The sequence below is a fragment of the Bos indicus genome, chromosome 5, assembly GCF_029378745.1.
Source record: "Bos indicus isolate NIAB-ARS_2022 breed Sahiwal x Tharparkar chromosome 5, NIAB-ARS_B.indTharparkar_mat_pri_1.0, whole genome shotgun sequence".
NCBI lineage: Eukaryota > Metazoa > Chordata > Mammalia > Artiodactyla > Bovidae > Bos > Bos indicus.
This window is the reverse complement of record NC_091764.1, coordinates 32,266,658-32,291,642: the sequence shown is the minus strand read 5'-3', so window position 1 is coordinate 32,291,642 and position 24,985 is coordinate 32,266,658. Positions and strand designations below refer to the sequence as shown.

General features: G+C 38.6%; 2 protein-coding genes across 5 annotated transcripts in view; one reads left to right on the top strand and one right to left on the bottom strand.

Moving 5' to 3' along the window:
• The window catches only part of SENP1 (SUMO specific peptidase 1), a 56,550-nt gene extending 40,019 nt beyond the window's left edge, over positions 1-16,531 (bottom strand). The window contains exons 1-6 of one of the 4 annotated variants that reach the window (XM_070789203.1): positions 14,210-16,274; positions 12,239-12,286; positions 10,196-10,326; positions 8,739-8,823; positions 7,859-7,894; positions 3,496-3,655 (exon numbers count right to left, since the gene is read on the bottom strand). In XM_070789203.1, the coding sequence (XP_070645304.1) occupies positions 3,496-3,655; positions 7,859-7,894; positions 8,739-8,823; positions 10,196-10,326; positions 12,239-12,242 (416 nt within the window). In that variant the 5' untranslated portion in view covers positions 12,243-12,286; positions 14,210-16,274. The other 3 variants (XM_070789204.1, XM_070789205.1, XM_070789202.1) reach the window with 3 other exon arrangements.
• A 1,037-nt stretch (positions 16,532-17,568) lies between these two features.
• The window catches only part of PFKM (phosphofructokinase, muscle), a 44,875-nt gene continuing 37,458 nt past the window's right edge, over positions 17,569-24,985 (top strand). The window contains exons 1-2 of the mRNA XM_070789201.1: positions 17,569-17,665; positions 18,548-18,670. Of these exons, the coding sequence (XP_070645302.1) occupies positions 17,584-17,665; positions 18,548-18,670 (205 nt within the window). The 5' untranslated portion in view covers positions 17,569-17,583. The remainder of the gene's footprint in view (positions 17,666-18,547; positions 18,671-24,985) is intronic.

Here is a 24,985-nt window from a genome sequence, read left to right as displayed (position 1 = left end):
AACTAATGACAAAAAAAGCTCTCCCTTATAGCAGAGTGCCAATTAATTAGTACAAAAGAAATGATAAAATCAGAAAAATACTATTTCATTAACTCTAATAAAATTATTATCAGGTCAAAGGGGGCCAAAAGGTACAAGCTTTCAGTGACAAAATAAGTCACGGGGATGAAATATAGAGCATGGTGACTACAGTTAGTAATACCGTATTTGAAAGCTACTGAGAGAGTAGATCTTTCTGTATGATGATGGGTGTTAACTTATTGTGGTGATCATTTTTCATAATATATACAAATATTACATCATTATGCTGCACAACTGACACTAATACAATGTTATATATTACACCTCAATTAAAAAATTATCAGATAAGGATTATCATTTAATATTAATAACTTAGATTGATTTGAAACTGGTCATTCATATAATGCCAAAGTAACATCATTTAGGTGACATTTTAGTCAAAAGGGGGAAGAAAACCTAACAACTCAGGACCAGAGTGTTATCACTCTAATCCAGAGGTCAACCCAGCATCACTAACAATATGGTTGTAGGTTTTCTAATGTGATGTAACACAGTATCAGCTTTTATTCAAGCAAAAAATCTAGTTTATAAAATACATGCAGGAGAGAGGACAAAATAATGATACTATGAGGAAGCAAGGTGCCAAATCCAAAAGGTAAAAATTATGTAGAAAAACATCATGTCATAAAAAAGGGGTGCTATTCTGTAGAAAAGCTTTTGTATACATATATATATATATACACACACACACACAGTATGTGTAATATGTATATTTTAGAAGATCTTTGAGTTTTTGGCTAGCCAAAAGAATTTATAACATTTTGATTCCATAATTGTTCGACTTAGAATGAACAGAATGGTAGATTTCTAACTTACAGTCACTGAAAACTTTGATATAGTTCCATGTATTTTAGGATCTGATATTACTGCTGAAAGTCTAGAAAATTTATTATCTTACTGATTTTTTTTTAAAAAGTTATATTAAAAAAAATTTGAATGAGGCTTGAAACTTCTAATACAATTCTGATAATATAAAGAAATACTATTTTGTAAAAAAAAAAAAAACAAAACGAGAAATTAACAAGTGATAGAGTATTAACTACAGATTTTGTTCAAATTTCACAAAATGTTATGCTATTTTTCACTATCTTATTCAAGACTCCACGTTGTATTCAACTGCATCGAGCAGCTTCAGCTGCAACAATTTCTAGTAAATTCTGTTCATTTTTACGCTATTACAAATATTTTCTAATTTTCCTTGTTATGGCTTCTTAGATACACTCATCATTTAAAAGTGGACATTTAATGTCCAAATACATGGGATTTTGTTTAAAGTATCTTTAATATTAATCCCTCATTTTGATACTAATTTCTCATTTAAATGCTTTCTTCTCTGCAATCACCCTTTAACTTTATTGAGGCTTTCAATGGCTAAGTTGAAGAACTCTCTTGATAAATGTCACACTGCACCTGAGAATATGTGGGTTATTTTCAAATATCTTTTGATATTGACTTCTAACATAATTCCACAGTGATAAGAGAGCAGACTCTATGATTTCAGTACTTTTAGACCATGAGACTTTTGCTCCTAGCCTCATGTCCCTGGATGCACACACAGAGCCTCCTGGTTCACAGTCCACGGGGCTCGAGTAGAGTTTGTATCCTACCACCGTGTGAAAACTGTATAAATCTTAATCATGTTGAACTGGTTCATGGCGCTTTTCAGGTCTGCTATATCCTTCTACTTTTCAGTATATTCATTCTATTAATTTTTCAGAGTTTGATACTGAAACTCCAACAAAAATCTTAATTTATCTACTTAAAAAATAATTATAACACATGATGGAACTATACAGAAAAGCAAGTGCTATTCAAGACTGTAAGAAACTGAAGGGGGATAACTACCGATACAATTCTAGACTGTACAAACTAGCTGTAAAAGGATAAGGTTTGGATAAACTAGCTGTAAAGGATACTTTTGGGTCAACTAGGAAAATTTAAATATAATTTATTCAGTGTACAAGATAAAATGTACTGAATGAAAAAAGAGAAGATGATTGAAAAAGATTACAGAGGAGTATGCACATTATGAACTCATTTTTGGAAAAAAATGAGTGTAAACAGGAAAATATCTGGAAGGATATATATATTAATGTAAGACATTACAAAGGTGATCTCTGGTGGGAATATGAAGTTTTTATTGCTTATTTTGTGCTTATCTGTATTTTCTAACTTTGTACAAAGCATGTGCCCTGTTTCTATAATAACATTTTAAAAAATAGCAGTATGGCATTACTGGGTAAAAAGAAGCAACTTGCCAAATGATGCATACAGAATATCTTTAATGAAGTCAACATATTATACATTCTATAGTATTACATAGCATACATATCATTCGATATATATAAGTAAGAGAGAGTGAAAGAGAAATGAACACAGGAAAAGATTTGGAAGCAAACACAAGAAGAGGAAGGGAGTAAGACTGTGAGTAGGGGTCAAGGGATTTTTGGCTTTATTGGCAATGTTTTAATTTTTACAATGCAACTGTATTAATGAATTTTTTTATATTAATGAATTCTTTTATAATTTTTTTAAATATTAAGAAGTAGGGAAGACAATTCCTAGGGGTACATGTTTCCAGAGGTCATGTGCTAATAATCATAAAATAAAAATTATCTGGTTGGTTTCAACCAACACCAGAAAGCTTAGCTTTGACTAAGCAAAAAACTAAATGACCATACATGTCTAAAATCTATCACCAGAGTAATATTTAAAAAATCATAAATACCATATAAAAAATTTACTAACATAAAGTATTTGAGGGGAAAGTTTCTAAGCCAAACTTCATCTGCCTTTAATAATCAGAATAAATTTGGTGAGGGAATAAGCAGGGCTTATAAGTTAGGCTAACTACGATGAAGTTCTTTATGCATCTATTATCTAATAGAAATAGTGGACCCAAGTAAAAGGCTGCTTTGGATGAAGTCAGGTCTCTGCTCATGTCAAAAGTCTGCAAAATGTGGTTTCTTTGCTATTAAAGTTGCAGAAATTGATCCATTTTCACTTTGGCTGTCATCAAAATTCAGCACCAAATAAATTAAAAGTTGAAAGTACAAAATGAATTTGTCCACATCTTTGTACGAGTAGTAAAGAACCCGCTTGCCAATGCAGAAGATGTAGGAGATTCAGGTTCAATCCCTGGGTTGGAAAGATCCTCTGAAGGATGGCATGGCAACCCAGTCCAGAATTCTTGCCTGGCGAATCCCACAGACAGAGAAGCCTGGCAGGCCATAGTTCATAGGGTCGCAAAGAGTCAGACATGATTGAAGTGATTTAGCATGCACACGTATGCACTATGGTTTAAAGTTCAAAAATTGTGTTACTTCTTAAAAGTGCCAAAGTAACAACTGTCCTATGGCCATTTTCCCTTATAATGGAGAAAGGGCTTGTGAACTAAGCAGCCAGAATACTTACCTTGAGGTCTTTCGGGTTTCGAGGTAAAGACTTCGGCTGTTTCTTGATTTTTGTAAAGTTGAACCTGATACCGGAGTGGAATTTCTCCACTGGCCATTTGCACTCTGGCCAAAGGTTCTTAGGTCTCCTGAGCCAATAAAACTGTCTGAGGAAGTGTTGTCTAGAAGAATAAAAGTTTGAATAAATTAAACAAATACCTACAGTGGTTCTCCATATGACTGCAACCATGTCCAATATTGTATTCCAAAGTAATGTGGCATATCACCATGTCTCTCATGGAAGAAAGATACCAGTCTCAACTGCCAGCAAAGTCTGCAGTAAGGGAACTTCTACAAACTATAAGTGATTCAGCCATACTAACCTGAAAATTGATGAAGGAGCTGAATCCTGCCACAGCCATGTGCCTTATCTGCATCAATGTGACTCCGTGGTGTCCACCAAAAGTCAACATTTTACCCCAACTATATCTTGCAAGCACTCCCAGGCCTGGGCCTGAAAGAAGGTAGGCCAGACCAGTAAGAAAGCAGGTGGAGGGCCAAGGAGAATTGTAATTCAAATGAACAACAGTTATTGCTTAATAAGCAGCTGGTGTCACTCTGTTTTTAATTACCGTGTTCACAACTCAGGGGCTCTGTCTAAGAGCAGAGATAACCTAATTGCTGCTTATTCTGGCCGGCTTATGGCAGGAATGACCCATCATGTGCATCTGGTTCTGGTATGATAACGTCAGTCATTGAATGTTATGATCAAACATATCAATACTCCGATACTTGTTACTGCAGTCAGACTAAGTGAGGATTACTTATTATTTCAGTTTTATGACTTGTGGCTTACAAACTGGGGTGATAAAAATCTTTCAGTTTCAGCTAGGAGTAGGATAATTTTTATATTCTCCTCTGTCCATCAGCAGGATGGGACAATTTAAAACACCACCTTCAAAATAAGTTCAGATGTTAGCCTATGTGACTGAGGAGCACCAGTGGAAAGATGAAAATGTTAATTCTCTACTTTCAGAATTTTTGTCTAATGCCCACATCACTTTGAAGATCCTCTTTCAAAGCATATTACTATAGAATTTTGCACAATATTATGTATTTGCTGTTTAAATTACTTAATGTAGCTTTTGATACTCTTATCTAAAAAGTAAGGCAACTGACAAAAATACTAGTTTTGTATTGTGGATTTTTTTGATCAGGATTATCAGAATTTAGGGTAAATAAGAGAAATAAAAGAAATAGTCAAGGGTGGTATTAAGTACCACCATTACAGTACCAGTGTATGACATAATGTAATAATTAAATTTATTTTCATAATGAATTACAACTTTTTTCCTCTGCAGCCAACAACTATGCTTGCCTTGACATCTATTACTATTACTGTAAAAATAGAGACATGAGGCTAATGAAAATGAGTTTCATTAAAGGACCAGAAAATCATTATCTTTAAGCAAAGTAATAATGATAGAAATCTGTTTCTCATACTTTTTGCTAAAATTTGATTAGGGAATGATCTAACTTGAGCTGTCTACTTGAGGAATAAGTCTACTAAAAAATGCAAATTTGAGACTAAGGATAAACCACAGTAGCCTCTTTGATGGTATCTGACAGATGTCACAGGTTTTTTTGGCTTTAAAATTAAAAGGAAAAAGCACAGGATCAAGCAATCTATTTCACCAAAATCACTCAGTGATATTACTGAACAATGCTCTACTGCTGATGTGATCAAGCAAAGCTACAGAGGGACCACCAATAGGAGGCTGCACTCTCTTTTAGTATTGTCATCATTAAGAAGTCAGATTGCAAATGCCATAAATAAGATTACCTATGTATGTGTGTACACACACATTATTATAGGGGAATACACCAAAATTTTAATTTGGTGATGGAATTACAGGTATTTTTCTACTTTTGTATACACATTTTCTATAGAGACAGGCAATATTTTTATGGACACAGTGAAATTTCACATTAAAAAAAAGTGTGTCAGGCAATCACTTACTATGAAAGTAACCATCAGTTGCTCCTGTTAAGTTTCAGGTTTATTTAGTTCTTATGAATACAGGATGCTTCAATTCATCTTACCTACTAAATGTCAGTTTGGCAACCCTAATTTAACATATTTTACAAAGACAAGACATTGATAATGATTCTAAGCATGAGCAAAATCATTTCTTTTCATCTTAAGCTACTGTTATTTAAGGTTTAGAATGTTTTAAATTTTTTTCCAATTGTGCTCTTAATAAAATCAAGAGGTCTTGAAGTCTGGTCAATAATAAGTTATTAAAGTGAAAATGATACATTTCTGCTTTCTAAATTTTTCTTTTAAAATCAGCTTTTAAAAAAAAAATCAGCATTTTACATGGTCTGATCTTGGAAATATTTTAAAAGCTTGATACAGAGAGGCAGATCCAGTAAAGTGTAAATGGGAAGCTGTAGACTCTAGATTCTAGTTTGAGGCTTTCCTGTGTTTGTTTTCTCCTTAGTGGAGGAGCAGATGATAAGAGAGGAGACAAAATCCAATATGGTCATGATGAGGAGACTAAGGCAAGTAAACTGAGGACCCATGTCTCGCCCAATCAAATCAAGGTGAATGACCACAGAAATTAACGTGAAAATTATCAGAAAAGGAGATAGCAGAAACAATATTCTACAGGACTTGCAATAAACAAGAATGGGTGTAGCAAGGCAACAAAGTAAAAAAAAAAAAGTACACAGTAAAAAGATTTGAATTACAGTTTTCAGTATTCAAAAAAAAGGATACAGATCTTTGGCATTCACAGATTTAAATTTCTAATTGTCAGAGAGCAACCTTAGCGGTCTGTGAAACACCATAAATTTGTTTGGTCACAGACTAGATTATATTTGGCAGAGGCATAAATCTGAATCCTCTGCTTCAGGTTTTAATTTAGAAAATGGATGTAATGGCTCAGCATCTCCATTTAATATGGTTTTATTACTCATTGTTGATATTCTCTAGTCATCATCACATTTAAAGTAACTGTTACAAATTTTTTTCTTTTCCTAAAAGAAAAAAAAAAATGGCCTTTCAAGTGAGAGACAAAAACTCGGACATAAGATTTTGATACAGGGATCAACTTGTGGTATGAGGACAAACAGAAAAATAACCCTCAAGAATCATGTAACTGTGTACAAAGCCAGCAATTTGTTAAATACCACCACAGTCAAGAATATAGGGACCTAAGATGATCTCAGAAATATCCTTTGTGAATATCAAGGGTCTACTGAAATTTAAAAGAAAAAAGCTAAAAACAAATGTTTTTAAGTTATGTATTTATAATAGCTAAAAACAATGAAGGTGAAGGGGACCTAAACCATAAAGAAAATAAAGGAAATGAAGATACACGCCCATTATCCTAAATCACAGCCCCTTGGATTCAGTTGTATTTCTACATTAAAAAATTTTTTTGAAATTTTACAAAGATAATCTGGCATATATTATGTAGTGCTTCTAAGTATAACCTGAAGCAGCACCTTGTTATTAAACACATTGATATATCTATAGTGAAATTTATAAATATTTGTATTTACAGAGATTTTTTAAAAAGCAAAACATAAATAGTTAAATATCAATTCATGTAGTTCTTTGCCAAGAAAAGAATACAGCTCAGTCTTGATGTCAAACAAATTACGATAAAAATTTTTGGTTTTCAGAGGCTTTTGAATTTTGGGATTGGACGTAAAGGACTGTGAATGTGTATATAAATCCCATGGGTTATTAGAAATCAACAGAAAAAGGTAAATATGAAGAGTAATAGGTAAGCAGAATACTTTTTTTTAAAAACTAGGTTAACAAAAGATGGTATGTTTTGAATCATATGATGTGTACATGGATATATACTGACAAAAAAACAGAAATGACCACAGAATTAAGTAAGAGTTGAGTTAGCCAGGAGATAGTGAATATAATTTGAGTATAATTTTCTATATATGATTGTTTATTATTAAATGTAATTAATATTAAAGGAAATTACTTTAAACTGAAACCAAATATTCTGTCCAATGGTAAACCAGCAAACAAAATTACAAGCATATATAGCTTGAGTTCAAATGAAAATATTAATGATCTGACTTCATTATCCACTCAACTGTCCTATTTGTAGTATTAATACTAATGACCTATGAAGCCAGATTTCAGGCTCTCTACTTATCAGAAAGAACTTTTCAACAACAATGATGGCAGAGTTACTTTCTGAAAAAATTAACTGATTTTTCTATACAATTAAGCACATACTATGTGGAGACCATTTCCCACCCTGGGAGAGGAAATCCAGTGCCCAAGGTAAAGAACCACCCACTAAACGATATTTAAATATAATATAAATCTCAAAGAACATCATACTAACGTCTTTTTAGGGGAGGAGATCTCATCTTGCTGAATCCTGAGGAAGCCAAATAACAATAATTATTATTTGCATTTCATATTTATTATCTCAATTTATCCTTATAAAAATCCCACTGAAACAAGTTCAATGGTATGGCTAATATTCCCATACTTGTGGTCAGGTGAGGAGATGAAAGCATGAGGAGTGAAAAACTTTGGAAGACCACTACAATCTTCCTGGGTCATGCTGCCAGGAGGCTAACCAATAAAAAAACTCTTAAGTTTCCCCAAGACAGAGCCAGATCATTGCAAATCCAAACCTTAAGAAGGGGGCAGATGAAAAGTAAGGCAGGCCAGGGGCCAGGAGTAGCCTAGAGAATGCTGATTTCTGTTATGGATCACAAGTTGAAAAGGCAAGCCCTTGAATATGCAAGCATGGCTGTGGCAGGTGCTAGACAGAAACACGTAGTGAACATTTCCTGCCCTAAAGGAGGGACAAGCTTGGGTAGAAATAAGTTTTCAGAATTTATGGTTTTAAGCCAAATACAAATAGGCTAGCTCTGTGCTTTAAATCAGTACAAAACAAGTATCCTTCACATTACATACACATATCTTAAAAAAAAAAACCCCAAACCAGAGTTGTACTGCTTTTTACAATGGCATAATAAGCAAGTAGGAGAACTGATTCCAAAAAAAATACTTTCCCTTTAAAAAATGTTCGGTTGAGACTAGATTAGTGAAGTATTATAGCAACCACAAATAGCTTACTAAAATGATGTTTTAGTGGAAAAAATACCATTTTGCTTTTGACAATGTTTTCACTTTTAGAGACAGTAAACACAAACGATTTGCTAAGAAGACTGAAAGGTAGGAATACCTTGACTTCAAGTAATGTGTCATACCTGAAAAATAGTTTGGACTATAAGCTGCACTTCTTGTAGAACAAGTGTAAGACCGGTCCAAATTTCCTCGCCTGGAAGGTAAAATCTAAACAAGACAAAAGATTTTTAAGCCATATTTTTTAACAATAAAATGCAATAAAGATTGACACTAGGAAAAACACACAATTAGACAAGATTATGACACATTTCAGAACAATTAAATATACGTATATATATAATAAACTGCATGCTAGTAAGAAAGGAAGACACATAGACAATCTGATGAAATGACTAAGGCTTCAAGGGGAAAAAATGGGAAAATATTTGTTAAACAACTTAGTTCATAGAATGCTCATTACAAGGTAGTATGTATCTAGTATATCCTATTCTCAAAGCCAGCTGTATCACACAACAAAGCAGCTGACAAAATCAACCTGGTTTTGATTCTTTTGATAACAGGACAGTTCTTAATCAGGGGTGCTCCTGTACCCTAGTACAAATCTATAAATGTGGAGATATGTATTCAGTTATCAAAATGATTAATGGGGTCAGATGCTACAGGTATTAAGTGCCCAGGGGTTTGGGATGCTAAACATTCTGAACACAGCAAAGCTGTGTTCCTAATGGCTTCCTACTGAGAAAGATTGCTTTATTAACAGTGATCCTCAAATCTTAATGTGTATATAGATCAGCTGGAGACTTTTTAAACTATAGATTGTGATTCAGGTATGGATATAGGTATGGAATAAAGCTTGAGATTCTGTATTTCTCATAAGCTCTCAGATGATGCTGATGCTCCTGATCCCTGAGAAACTAAGCTTTATAGAACAGAGAAATCTGAGAGCTGTTGTATATTTTCAACTTCCTCCCATTTAACGCTCAGCGATTTTAAGACATCAGTTTAAAAGATCACTGATCTGTGTATTGATAAATAAAATATTGAGGAATAAAGAGTTTTCTAAAAGGTACCATTCTCCAAGAATTCATACATAGCCTGGTTCTTACCTTAACTTTAACATATCAAACAAAATTCCAAATACTAGTATGCAAAAGTTTCTCAGTCGTGTCCAACTTTTTGTGACCCCATGGACCATACAGTCCATGGAATTCTCCAGACCAGAATACTGGAGTTGGTAGCCTTTCCCTTCTTCAGGGGATGTTCCCAACCCAGGGATCAAACCCAGGTCTCCCGCATTGCAGGCGGATTCTTTACCAGCTGAGCCACCAGGGAAGCCCAAGAATACTGGAGTGGGTAGCCTATCCCTTCTCCAGCAGATCTTCCCAACCCAGGAATCAAACCAGGGTCTCCTGCATTGCAGGCAGATTTTTTACTAGCTGAGCTACCAGAAAAACACTAGTTACCGATTCTAAAAAGTTTACATATTTGCCTGTGTTTTCAAGTGTGGCATTTAAACCCTATCAGATGAAAACTTAAGCCTAAATAATACATTAATTAAGGAAAGAAAATTATTACTAACCTGATGGTCAGAAAGTGAAAGCTGGTCCTCTGAAAAACCTGTTTGTGACAGGAGATGGGTTTTGAATATGGAGTTGTGGTTCACTAAGGTTACTTCTCCAGCATCCATCCTCATCCTATCAGCAATATCATCTGGGGAGAGTCCAGATTCGTTCAAGTCACATAATGCTTCAATATTTATTCTTCCATGAACCAATCTTTTCACCTAATAAAAATGAATTCTCCCAAACACCTCTACAATCAAATAAAACCTCTCTCCTTCACAACTATTGGCAATCTCAAAATGTCCCTGTCAAAAAAAAAAAGAGGCCCACGTGCAGAAATTGGTTAATTTGGAATTGAGATCATCTACTAAACAGTTCAAGACTTGTACAAGAATAAAAATAGCTTAATTCAAAGTTTTAAAAACAATGAAATCTTCCCAAAAGAAAATTTTGATTTTTTTAACTGTAGAAAAAATTTTAAATATTAAAAAAATAGGGAAAAATTTTACCATTCAAAACAAATACTCTTAACCCAGTTTATTTCCTATTTCAACTCAAAAAGGTACTGTAAAATTTAATCCATGTGAAAATTTTTTCTGCAAAAAGCATGATTTATTCATATAGCTCTTAATAGACATCAGCTCAATTACTGTAATACTGTGGCAGAACCTTACTTTTATAACCATTTTTGAGGGGTTTATTACTATAAAAGAGCTAGAACAGAAAAAAATGAGAGGAAGGGAATTCAGTGATTCACACTGTTAACAGCAATGAGAGAAAAGGGAAACAAATGACCAGGAGAAAGAAGAGAGACTGAGCAAAAGGAGAAAACAGTAGAGAGAAGACTAATGTGGACTTTAAAGAAACACATGCGATGTTATAAGACCTAACTGTACAGGTTTTCCACCCTATTCTTAAACTGACTACTAGTCTTGACCTTATTTATATTGGTCTCATTACAGACATAAACTACTATGAACAAAGGGAAATGTTTCAATCACAATTACTTCTCAATGCTACTAGCTAAATGAAATTAAAATTTTACCTTTATCAAATTATTTATCATATAATAAGCAGTATGAAGTGAAGTGAAAGTCACTTAGTCGTGTCCAACTCTTTGGGACCCCATGGACTATATAGTCCATGGAATTCTCTAGGTCAGAATACTGGAGTGGGTAGCCTTTCCCTTTTACAGGGGATCTTCCCAACCCAAGGATCAAACCCAGGTCTCCTGCAATGCAGGCAGATTCTTTATCAGTTGAACCACAAAGGAAGCCCAAGAATACTGGAGTGGGTAGCCTATCCCTTCTCCAGCAGATCTTCCCAACCCAGGAATAGAACCAGGGTCTCTTGGACTACAGGCGGATTCTTTACCAACTGAATTATCAGGGAAGCCCGTAACACACAGTATAACACAATATTAAAGAACCAGTCTGCCTGAGCTTAAATTCTGGCTTCACTAATTATAGTTGTGTGATCCTAGGCATGTTTCTTAAATCTCTGTGTCTTAGATAATAACAGCAGCTACTAGATGCTACTGCTCTTTAGTGGCTAAGTCGTTTCTGACTCTGCGACCCCATGGACTGTAGCCCACCAGGCTCCTCTATTCATGGGATTTCCCAGGCAAGAATACTAGAGTGGATTGCCATTTCCTTCTCCAGGGGATCTTCCTGATCCAGGGATCTAACCCTTGTCTCCTGCATTGGCAGATGGATTTCTTTACCACTGAGTCACCAGTGAAGCCCACCTACTAGATACTATTAACTATTTTAAGTACTTAAAAGGCCTTGCACATAGTAATACTTGGTAATATGTATTTGGCTTTTTAATACAATGAATGAGAAAATGCTTTAAAACGTTACTATAAAGAACAGCCCGACCAAAAGAAAATTGTTTGATATACTGTATTATATAATTAGGACGAGATCTCCTTTAAAATTATTATGAACACAAAAATCCAAATATTGAAAATATTATTAAGCATAGATGCAAATATTCTTTCATTCCAGCTTAACTAATTAGAGTAAAAGGACTGAACACTACTTCATAATCAGTCTTACCCATGTCAGGTGTTTTCACATCACTGACTTCAGCAAAGATACAAAGCCCTATAAAAGAAGACAGAAAACAGAAAGATTACATTCTGAAACATCTCTTTCATATAATTATAGAACATGAAGCCACTCAGAAGTGGTGCTTTTATTCTTAGTGAAGGAAAAAATAAGATGGTAAGGCAAGTTGATGGGAAGAGAATGGAAACTAAAACTAGCCTAAGGTAGTTCCAAACATTTCTGCAACCTGTGCTATACTAAAGAGCGATTATGGGCTACCCACAGAATACTACAGCACAAAGCGGGTCAGGAGAGCCAACACTGGAGGTTAATTTGCATAGGATCATAAAGTTAGTGACAGCACTGAAATTACAACCTAAACGTTCTTCCCAATCCATTGCTCTATCACCTCATGCTAAACCACTTTATAAACAAGTAACAGATCTTATAGCAGTCCTATTAACACTTCTCTTCCCCATGTCTTACAGGCCAAACAAAAAGCAATAAGACATTCTGAGGACAATCAAAGAACTCATCACAATTGTATTAAATACCCCCCCCATCATTAATCAAATGGTTACAAATCAAAGCCCTTTTGCCTATATGAAATTTTCTCCTCGATATGTCTAATTTGCCCAGAAAAAGAAGTTAAAAGCCTAGCTGGTGGAACTAGCACATCCTTGGACCAAGGCTTCTTGGAAGATTTACAAGGAGATGACTAGGGGTGGTACACTTATTTATTCATAATCTTATCACATATTTTTTAAAAGACTGAGCACTTCACCAGCCACATAGCACTATCAGAGCTTCAACCAAAGAGACTGGATGACAATACCAGGAACCCTTTATGGTCCCAACACTGAAGTGCACACATTAAGGAAGGCTGCTTGAGCTTTTCTTGGCATAGGTATAGACTAACTAATTATCTGATTACCTAGTCTTGCCAGGGGAGTTTCCCAAAGAATTTAAGTCTTAGATTAAGGCTTCAAATATATTTCCAAATGCTCAACTTACTATAAGGTTTCTATCTGGTAATTCTCCAGATTATTCTTTTCCCTTCTTTCTTTTTTAATAAAGCCAAATTCCCTGGGTCCCCTATTAAGGGGAAAAAAATCCTATCAACCAATAAACTAGCAGTGACTTTCTCACATTTCACTCTTTCAAGCCATTCCGTAATTGTGACCACTAGTCTTTTTTGGAAAAAAAAAAAAAAAACACAAAACCCACAAACCTGTATTTTCAATATTTATCGTATTTAAAGTTTCAAAACACACCTGTTTGGCTTGGGTGGGAAGGGGTGAGGGGACATTTATTTCAGGGTTAGTTTTAAAATATTTCCTCATTTTCTACTGTCTAATCATTTCAGCACTTCCAAAGATCTCTAGGACACTCTGCCTCTCTTTTCTTCCTGTCCACCAGTTGCCCCCAGTTCTGAGGGCCCACAGGTCAGGAGTTACCGCTAATCTTTTTGTTATATTAAAAGGAATGCCAATTTAAAAGCCTGGTGCCCATTAGAACAATCCCATGTTAACTTCCTTTGCACTGGTGAGATAGAGGTGAAAGGGAAGCAAGCAAGAAATCAAAGAACATTGGAAATTATGTCCAGAGAGGTTTAGTAACTTGCCTGAAATCACAAAGATAGGACAAAGGAAAGACAAAAATCCAGGCATCCTCACTTATAAGCAGATGCTCTTTCAACAAACATCACAATATTTCACATCCTTCAACATATCCTTATTGAAGGATTCATACACTTTGGCAAGATAAAGGTAATCCCTAGCTAAACCTGGGGAATCCACACTTTTTTAATGCTGCTGCTACTATTTGGTCACCAAGTCCTGACTCTTTCGACCCTGCAGATTGTAGCCCACCAGGCTCCTCTGTCCATGGCATTTCCCAGGCACGTCCAGCTTCTTTGGTGTACTTATGCTACTTTCTTTTTGCCACTGTGCAAATATAATGGGAGAAAGGATATTTTACCCCAAGATCCAACATGAAATGTGGTCCCTGGAAGTTCTGATGCCACCAAATTCTTTCAAGCATGAGAAATTTTTCCTTCTAAGAGTATTCTAGTACTTAATTTTCTACTTCACATCAGTCATTTAATTAACGAAAAAAATATAAGTAATTACAGGTATTCAGTTGAGTCAGATAAGTGGCTGAGCACAAGATAACAAAAAATCTGAAAGAAAAAAAAATGATGGCAAAGTCCTGACAATAACAAAACGTAATGAGTATAGTAAGACATACATGCAAAGAGGTGATTATAAAAGTGAACGTTTAGAGCTACCATGAAGCTATTTGAAAGTATATACTGAGGAGAGGCCCTATACAATTAGCTTTTTGCAGGACCAAGATGTAGTAAGAATATTTCTGATATGACAAGGGTGTGGAAGTGATCATGTGAATCATCCTATTACAAACTCTGGAAAATTATGTATATGAAACAGTCTGCACTATATCATTATGCAATTTTTGGTTGTCTTTCATATTTCAAAAGGCATCACTCAAATTAGACTCTAACACCTTAAAATCCTTAAAAAAAGGATTCACTTTCTTTCACACACACAAACATTTACTGTGCACCAATAACACAGAGTGGACTGGGGATACAAGGATGAGTATGAACTGGTCCCTGCTGCTGAGAATCTCACTGTCAGAGGGAGGAAACCAGATTCATCAACAGATACTTAAAACAAGATAATAAAGCTGGTGCAACTGGTAGAAGGTGTAGGAGTCAGGTATAGAAAAGGAAAAGACTTCCAAAGCAGTAGTCAAGAATTACATCACCTTAGCTTGAGGTAGAAGAACCTGTTTTTTAATTCATTTGCTGCCTCTAGATCTGTCATCAGATGGGTGATAGGAAGACCATCTTTGCAGCTGGGATAATTAATTGGAATTAAGTAAGAGTGAGTGAGGCTTCTCCACAACAAATGAGACTTCCAACATGAGACTGAAGGAGAAAAGGGAATCTCTAAACTAGCAGGTTAAGGGATCATTCTTAAAGATATGCTTGAAGTTGCACTGTAACTGTAATTTCAAGTTCAGTGTAATCTATCTTTCAACAGGAGCCCTTAACACAAATTATCTTTATAAAGATTTAGGAGATGATACGATCTAAAATCATCCAAAATCATCCACTTGGAAGAAGAACTCTAAGTCAATTAGTTGGGGGCCTCTAAAAGGCATAAATTTCACAAGAATCACCACCACCCCAAACATAAAAAGCAAACAAACGTGAGGTGAAACGACTTTAACAAGGCTGACGAGAAAGTGATAAAGCAAAGAGTTATTGCCAACAAGATAGTGGAAATACTGCAAAGGCACCGATAAACAGAAATCACCAAGCTCGAGAGAAATTGGGCATATATCCAGAGAGATCACGTTATAGGGGACACCAAGAAAGAGACGGTTCAAGGGAATTACCAGGAGGCGATAAGCCAGGTAAGCAAACGGCGGCAGTTTAAGGGGATTTTCATAACCTGGGCAGGAGAGTCCAGACGTTTCTTTCTGGTGGTGGCACTAGCGGTATCACATCTCTGGGAGATACCACAGAGTAAAAGAGTTGGAGAAATGTTTACATGAGACGCAGAAGTAGTCGAGAAATATCTTTCAAGCCTCAAGGAAGGCGGGAGGTGAAGCACGTATAACAGAAAAGCTGAGCTTCCCGATGAAAACAGCTTTCCCCTGAGAGAAGACCTGCTCTGGCGGGAAAGCCCCGAAATCCCAACCGGCCTTTTCCTCACGAGTAGAACTAGGCGCTGAGATGGGGCCGGCCGTGACCGTAGGGAGACGGCCTCTCCTCGACCCCGGAGAAAGAGGCCTCAAGGAACGGCCTCGGGAAAGCTAACTAACGGCCACCCGCCAGATCGCGGCCTCGGACAGCAGGGGGGAGAGGTGGTCCCAGGGGGCGGGGCAGAGGAAAAAGCGCACTCCCCACAGCTGTCCCCGCTTCCGTCCAGCCCAGCCTAGGCTGCCGGGCCCGGGCCCGCTCTGCCTCCCGGTCAAGGCTCCCTCCATCCTCACCCCTCCCCCAGCTTCCCGCCGCCACTCACCGAACCGGAACCGGCTGCTATGCGAAGGGGTTTCCGGCCGGGCGCGGAACGCAAAACCCGGGAACCGCCGCGAACCGGAACCGCCTCCACAACACCGGAAGAGCTGTTCCGAGGCTGCGGAGGAGGGGGGGGTGGGGCGAGAGGTCAAAGAGCAGAGTTGAGGACCCGCGGAACGCCTGCGCAGTGTGGCGAGGCCTGAGACGCCAAGGGAATCATCTAAGGCTGTAGTCATAATTTCCTCTTTCAGTCTGGGCTTTTTCTCCTTCTCCTTGTTAGAATACTGTTAGTGTGCCCATCGTCCTTCGATTTTCTGTGTTCCCTCGGCCCCCTTACCCGCCGCCTTCTGGTTCCGCTCGGCGATTTCTGCTCACGCTTTGGTTTCCATGGCAGCTTTTCTCTCTGGCCCTTGAACTGCAGGAACCGGTAGCCACCTTGACAGATGTAGACCTGAGCTAAATCTAGCTCTGGCAAGATTCATGTTTTAGCGAGAATCACAAAACGTTAGTGCTTGTAGAGGTTATTGGCCATCATTTAGTCTACGAGTTTCAGAGAAGTGGAATCATTTCCCAAAGTTACGAAGTACATGGCAGATCTGGGACTAGGAAACAAGTTTCTTAACTTGCTGTCCTGTACTCTTTGCAGCCTATCATGCATGATTGGCTATTGGGGAAAAGGTGGGGCGGGGGACAGCTTGGGATTGGCTTAGGCTAGACTCTGGAAAAGTGGAGAAACTTCCAGAACGATGGACGAGTTTGAAACGCTCCTCCAGGAGGTGTGAGGAAAGTTATCCGGAGATCCATCCCAGGATTCTGCTCTCTGAAGAACTAGATGACCATGTTGTTCGTGGGACTGAATTGATTAACCTTTATTCTCTATTTTTAAAAGAAAATAATGAGAAGGCATACGTTTGTTCACTTAGACTCGTCACCGAGTCCCCCAGCTTGGTGGGCCTCAGGACCCAGGCCCATCTAGAAGTCTTGGAGAAATGCTTCTGAGTAAGCACTCTAGACCCAGATGACAGCCACAGTCTGAGGTCAGACTTGGCTGAACTGGAGGCCTCCAGCCTTTAGCTCCTCTCAGCTGGTGGAGAAAATACTTGCTGAGTTCAGGATATCTTGCCCTGTCGAATATATAAAAGTACATAGTATATATCACTTCATATGCTGACATTTTATAGTATCAGGACCTAAGGCCTATTAGTATTGAACATACCTGGTCCATGTCATTTTTGTCCATCTTAATTATTCCATAGATCTGTTGATTTGCATTATATTCTGTCTCTATTTCTAGGAGGCAACCATGCGTAAAGTGGAATTGCATCTGAAATTTTTCATGTGTGTAACTCAGTCTCGCCAGTTAGTCAGGACTCCTCAGAGAACAGGTACCATTGTCTCCTGATCATATTCCAGTAACAGAATGGATTCTCTTGCCAGGAATCTCAGTACAGGATATGAGACTTACTAGTGGGAGAAGGCAGTGGCACCCCACTCCAGTACTCTTGCCTGGAAAATCCCATGGATGGAGGAGCCTGATGGGCTACAGTCCATGGGGTTGCTAAGAGTCAGACGTGACTGAACGACTTCACTTTCACTTTTCACTTTCATGCATTGGAGAAGGAAATGGCAACCTACTCCAGTGTTCTTGCCTTGAGCATCCCAGGGATAGGGGAGCCTGGTGGGCTGCTGTCTATGGGGTCGCACAGAGTCGAATACGACTGAAGCGACTTAGCAGCAGCAGCAGCAGTGCAGAGGCAGTCTTTAGCAGTCAATTGATCTTGTTTATTCCATTCTCACTATGATAAAATGTTTATGACTGAGTCCTGTCTTTTCCCTTCACAAGTGTTAGGTGAGATTTTGGTCTGTTATGGGAGGATAGTCCCCAGGCGGATAAGAAGGACTTGGGAGTTGAGAGAGAACAAGATTTATAGCACATGTGCTGGTAGTAGGTGTATTAAATGTATGAACACTCCACAACCTATAAGATAAATGTAATCCTGAAGGAAAATGGCTTTCTCTTCCACCCCAGTCTTAAAGTTCCTACGTATGTGTTCTGCTTTCACCTCTTTTATGTCACCTCTTTTACCATCTTTTGGAGGTAAGATAATTATTGATAAGAGCCATCACTTCTCTAATTTTTTTCACTGGATTTATGCATAAAATGCCCTGGACAGCTAGCTGAGAGCCATAGAGAAAGTGAAAGAGAATAAAGAGCACTCTCCCCCGAATCCCACCTTGAGGATAACCTAGAAATGTTTTTTTCTCAGCTGAAGAAGCTTCAACTTCCAGCATGCTCATGCAAAAGCCACCATCTAGGACAGATGTCCTGAAGAGTCTAGATACCGTGGATGATCCAGACACTGTGGAAGGCATACCCATTTTTGCAAATGGTGAGGCATGTGGTTAAGCATGGGGGAGGAATGTGGAAAGGGAACATTGGAAAGTGAAAAAATTGTGAATATCATAAATATGGGTAGACACACTAAATTTGAAAAATTAGTTAAGACACAAGAGAGACAATTGTGTAGGGTGGGTGGGGAGTGGAATCTGTGAAACTGTAGAAAGAGGGACAGTTCCCTCTATGAAGAATAGCTTAATTTAATCAATAGTAAGTCATTTGGCTCCCCCGTAACTGTAAGCTGCTAATCTGGTTTATCTTATTATTAGGAACTTTGACATATAAAAATGTGAAAGACATTTAAGAAAAAGATTAAATTAAGGAGTTATTATATCATAAAGTTATTCCAAATATTGTAAAAAATATTCACCTTCAGACTCCATTTAATAACACATTTCTTTTGAATATTTTAAGTAGTGTACAACTCTTAAGCAATTTATATGAAACACATTTCTGAATGTGTTTCTGTGTTTCTTCTCAGCTTAAATATATCTGTAGTGGAGTCAGTTCATTGCAAACATTTATTGAGTTCCCACTATGTGCCCAATAATATACTAGAAGTGATAGAGAGGTTGTAAATGTATATTTTTACATAAATGACAAGGACATGACCTTGTCACTCTCTCAGTAGTTTACAGTTTGGAAATGTTTTAGAGATTAATTAGTCTAATTCCTTATATTTTTCAAAAAGAATTCAGGTCTAAAAAGGTTTTCCTCAAGAAGTTAAAAAATTCTTTGGTGTAATCACTACCAGCATCTATGAAATATATAGCAATATTTATTCAATAATTTTTTAGCACTTACTGTTTGAAGTAATTGTATTAATACTAGTCTCAATAGGAGATGAGAAAATGAACTAGATGCTTTCCCTCTCGCCCAGAAACTGATGATCAAGAAGGGAGATAATATGAGACAGTGTGTAACTCAAAGAGCTTGATAACTTTGGTTCAAAATGTTGAATTTCAAAAGAGGATGCCTTGGAGATGTAGACAAGGGAGGGGCCAGCTGACTGCTTTGGCAGAGCTTCACTGAGCTCCAGTATGTTGGCAGGGCACCATGGGGCAGGATCCAGTCCTAGGCTTTGAAATGGCTTACACTGTAACCCAATTCAGTCTCCTCAGTGTTCTGAGAGCTAACCAGACTCACAGGCAAATGGTTTGTATACAATAGTCCCAATTTATTAGGCTACTGGAACAATATGTATCCATATATGGCAACTGTGTGTGGTCTGTGTCCCTTTAATCAGACTTGCATTACCCATACATAAAAAGCTGCTAGGTCAAGACATAAGCCTGGCTGGTGGACTTGTCCTACAGTTTCCTGAATTTGTATAGATTATTTCTTATTTGCCTTCTTCTTCCCTGCTTTTCCTATTCTCATTTTGCTCTATACCTAATACTCACCTCAGACCCCCTTTGCTCTGATGACCCATTTGGACCTGCCTCTGTGGTTTGAACTCAGCATTATCCCATGGACAATATTTTGCTGTTCAACTTCTGCCTTTGAGCATTGAGGCCTCAGGTAAGAGCTACATTTAACCCTTCCAGCTCTCCCATTAGAGACTGAGAATCAAATATCTTCCCAGTTTGCCCCATTGGGACCTCCATTCCTCCTTTTCTGCCTTTCTCCCTGCCTGCCTCCCTCCTTCATCCCCTGCTTCTTTCCTTCCTTATTCCTTCCCTGCTTTCTTCTTTCCTCTCTACCTCCCTCATTCTGTCCCTCCTTCTTTTTGTTCCTTCCAAAAAAACTTGTTTAGGATATACTGTGTCAGGCACTGTACTTGGCACTGGGCATAAAGTAAACAAAGTTAGTACATTGCCTGCCCTCATGAAGTTTTTGGTCTTGTGAGTGTAAGGCAGTAATTACATAATCACACACATGCTTAGATAATTAGAATGATGCTAGTACAGTGAAGGAAAATAATACTCTATAATCAGAGTGCAAAACATGGGATCTAACCTGGCCCAAGAAATCAGAAAGACCCTTTCTTACGAAGACTCGAGAGATGAGTATACATTAGTCAGGGAAAGGGGGAAGAAGAGTTTTTAGAAAAAGGGACTGTAGGCTCTAAAATGAGAAGGAGTTTGGCTCATTGCAGGAGTAGAGAGGCCAGCACAACTTGAGGGAGGGGAGGAGTAGCTGTAGCACCAACTCTGAAAATAGCGGAAGAGCCAAATCGTGCTCTCCTTCTAGGTCTTACCCCTCCAAAGCTATTGGAAGTCACTAAAGAGTGACAGGGTCATATTCATGTTTTAAAACAATAATTATTTTGTGGATGCATTGGAGGGGGCAAGAGTGGCTACCTGCTTTGGTGGGATGGGTAATGTCCCTGTCTTGCTCAGTTCCTCACATCTAGGCGATGCAGCCTTGTAGGGCATGAGTGAGGAAGTCAGCCATCAAATAGCATTGAGGTGAGCCCAGAGCTATTGATGCCCCCAAATCCCCAGACCCTGGCTTGATGTCCCTCTGTGGCTGCTGCTGCCAGCCTGAAAAATTCACAGGGACTCCATTCAGGATGTTTTGCTCCTTCCTTAAGTGAAGCTATATATGGAGGTGCTGTGCTCTGCTCCTCAAGAAAAATGGAATACATTTTGCTTCCAGTTTCACACCAGGCAGGCAGGCAACTCCCTGCCCATCAGTGTAGACAAATCAGCCTATACTATAATGAGGCAGGCTGAATGTGTATGTGTGTGCTTCTGGCCTATAGAGGACTAGTTCTCAACATAAGGAAGTCATTTGATCCTGCACTGGGGCACAGCAAGGGAGTGAGTTTCCTAGGCCCCTGACCTTTGTAAAGAAAGGTGGTTAGTATTCACAGATAGCTGAGGTTGTGGGATGACTACTTCCATGACAAGTATGGAGAGGCAGTAGGCAGCTTGGTGGGCCAGACTACAGTTCAGCAGATCCAACTGCTCACTAGGCCTCAAGCTTAACTCTGAAATAGTGGAGCTGTTTCAAATCATAAAAGATTATGCTGTTAAAGTGCTGCACTTAATATGCCAGCAAATTTGGAAGACTCAGCAGTGGCCACAGGACTGGAAAAGGTCAGTTTTCATTCCAATCCCAAAGAAGGGCAATGCCAAAGGGTGTTCAACATACCGCTCAATTGCACTCATCTCACATGCTAGGAAAGTAATGCTCAAAATTCTCCAAGCTAGGCTTCAACAGTACATAAAGGGTGAACTTCCAGATGTTCAAGCTGAATTTAGAAAAGGCAGAGGAACCAGAGATTAAATTGCCAACATCTGTTGAATCATAGAAAAAGCAAGAGAATTCCTGAAAAACATATGCTTCTGCTTTATTGATTATACCAAAGCCTTTGACTGTGTAGATCACAACACACGGTGGGAAATTCTTAAAGAGATGGGAATACCAGACCACCTTACACCTGAGAAATCTGTATGCGGGTCAAGAAGCAACAGTTAGAACTGGACATGGAACAACAGACTGGTTCCAAATCGGGAAAGGAGTACGTCAAGGCTGTATATTGTCACCCTGCTTGTTTAACTTCTATGCAGAGTACATCATGAGAAATGCTGGACTGGATGAAGCACAAGCTGAAATCAAGATTGCCAGGAGAAATATCAATAATCTCAGATATGCGGATGATACCACCCTTATGGCATAAAGTGAAGAAGGACTGAAGAGCCTCTTGATGAAAGTGAAAGAGGAGAGTGAAAAAGTTGGCTTAAAACTCAACATTCAAAAAACTAAGATCATGACATCCAGTCCCATCACTTCATGGCAAATAGATGGGGAAACAATGGAAACAGTGACAGACTTTATTTTAGGGGGCTCCAAAATCACTGCAGATGGTGACTGCAGGCGTGAAATTAAAAAAGATGCTTGCTCCTTGGAAGAAAAACTGTGACCAACCTAGACAGCATATTAAAAAGCAGAGATATTAGTATGCTGACAAAGGTCCATCTAGTCAAAGCTATGGTTTTTCCAGTAGTCATATTAAGATGTGAGAGTTGGACTATGAAGAAGGCTGAGCGCCGAAGAATTGATGCTTTTGAACTGTGGTGTTGGAGAAGACTCTTGAGAGTCCCTTGGACTGCAAGGAGATCCAACCAGTCCATTCTGAAGGAGATCAGCCCTGGGATTTCTTTGGAAGGAATGATGCTAAAGCTGAAACTCCAGTACTTTGGCCACCTCATGCGAAGAGTTGACTCATTGGAAAAGACTGATGCTGGGAGGGATTGGGGGCAAGAGAAGAAGGGGACAACAGAGGATGAGATGGCTGGATGGCATCACTGACTCGATGGACATGAGTTTGAGTGAACTCTGGGAGTTGGTAATGGACAGGGAGGCCTGGCGTGCTGCGATTCATGGGGTCGCAAAGAATTGGACACGACTGAGGAACTGATCTGATCTGATCAGAGCGCCAAAGAATTGATGCTCTTGAACTGTGGTGTTGGAGAAGACTCTTGAGAGTCCCTTGGACTGCAAGGAGATCCTACCAGTCAATCCTAAAGGAAATCAGTCCTGAATATTCATTGGAGGGATTGATGCTGAAGCGGAAACTCCAATACTTGGGCCATCTGACGCGAGGAACAGACTCATTGGAAAAGACCGTGATGTTGGGAAAGATTGAAGTCAGGAGGAGAAGGGGATGAGAGTATGAGATGGTTGGATGGCATCACCGATTGGATGGATGTGAGTTTGAGCAAGCTCCGGGAGTTGGTGATGGACAGGGAGGCCTTGCTTGCTACAGTCCATGGGGTCACAAAGAGTCGGACACGACTGAATGACTGAATTGAAGTGAACTGTGCATAAGCCTCTTTTCTGTTCACTGATGGGCAAAAAGCCTTGGTAACCTGTGACTACTGAGCCCACTTCTTACTGGGCTGCAAATGGGGGAGAATGCCAGGAGAGCAGTGTTTCCACCATCTGCCTCTTCTGCCTCTTCCACCATCTGCCTCTTCCACCAGCTCCCCCCACCCCCAACCTAGAAGCATAAGACTTATCTATCATATTCTTTGCTTTGTCTAAGCTATCTGTCACCAACATTGCCTATGCCCCCACCTTCAGTTCCTTTGATAATACACTTGAACCTTGGCAGTTTATGCAGGCCAGGACATGAAGTTACCCCAACACTGTGAGCACAACTGATTTATACAAGTGTTTGCTGCCCACAACCTAAGTTCCTTCCAAACAGGCATACTTGCTTCCTACATCAGAGACAGGATTCTCCACATATAGATGCTATGCTTTCATGATCCCAGAACCTGTATTCTTGCTAAAGGAAAATCAGTGGGAGCTCTGCCTCTATCAAGATTACCTTCATCTCAACCTAGTCACCATTCAACATTGACCTCCCAAGGAACAACTCCAGAGAACTTGTGTTTTTTTTGCAAAGCTAAAATTCTCAGAGCTTTTATAGTGTCAACTAAATTGGAAAGATCACTGAGTAGGAAAATAGCCTTACAGATGCTTTTCTTTGAGTCAAATATTCAAGGATACCAGTAGACTCGAGGAACACTTTTGTTCATCTTCCACTGATTAATAGAAATAATTTTATTTATTCTCTTGGAGCACCCTATTCTGAATGGTTCCTTATTAAACTACCTCTCAGTTAACCGTCTCATTTCCCTCTGAGGGAAATGTATTTAAGAGTCTAAAGATATATCCCTTGGACTTGCTAAACTGCTCGGCCTTTCATGTTATGCTCCGTGAGGTGTCAGCAGATTTGAAGTAGAAGATTCACACCCAGTATTGTCTTAAAAATGATTATTTGTCATCTCTTCCTTGATAACCCTCAAAATTTGCTTCTTTAAGAAAAGAAAAAGTATGTCTGGTTCAAGCTTGAGTCTTCATACCTCAGCTAAAGACTTCATTTACCTCTGTGCTTATCAAGACTTGAAAGTGGTGCTTCAACTGTGGTGGGGGTCATCTTGTTACTGTGACCTCTGCTTGAGCTGACTTTCTTGAGAAGTTGATCCTCATTGGCAGAAATGACTGCATAGGAACCACCCAGGCCTTTGAGACACGCAGCTTTATTCTTCAAGTGTTGGTGTTCCTAGACCTCCACAACTTAGAACAATAGTTCTCAAACTTTATTGCACATCTGAATCACTTGGAGGGATTGTTAAAGTGCAACGGTGTGCCTCAGCCCCAGAGTTTCTCATTCAGTAGATTCCAAGTCGGGCGCAAGAATTTTCATCTCTGACAAGGATCCAGGTGATGCTGAATCTGCTAGACTGGAACCAAGAACCTTTAATTAGTGCACTGGGTCAGAAACTTTAATACTCATTGCTAGTAGAGGCTGCAGTGTGTCCAGCGGTCATCCTATTCCAACTCAAGC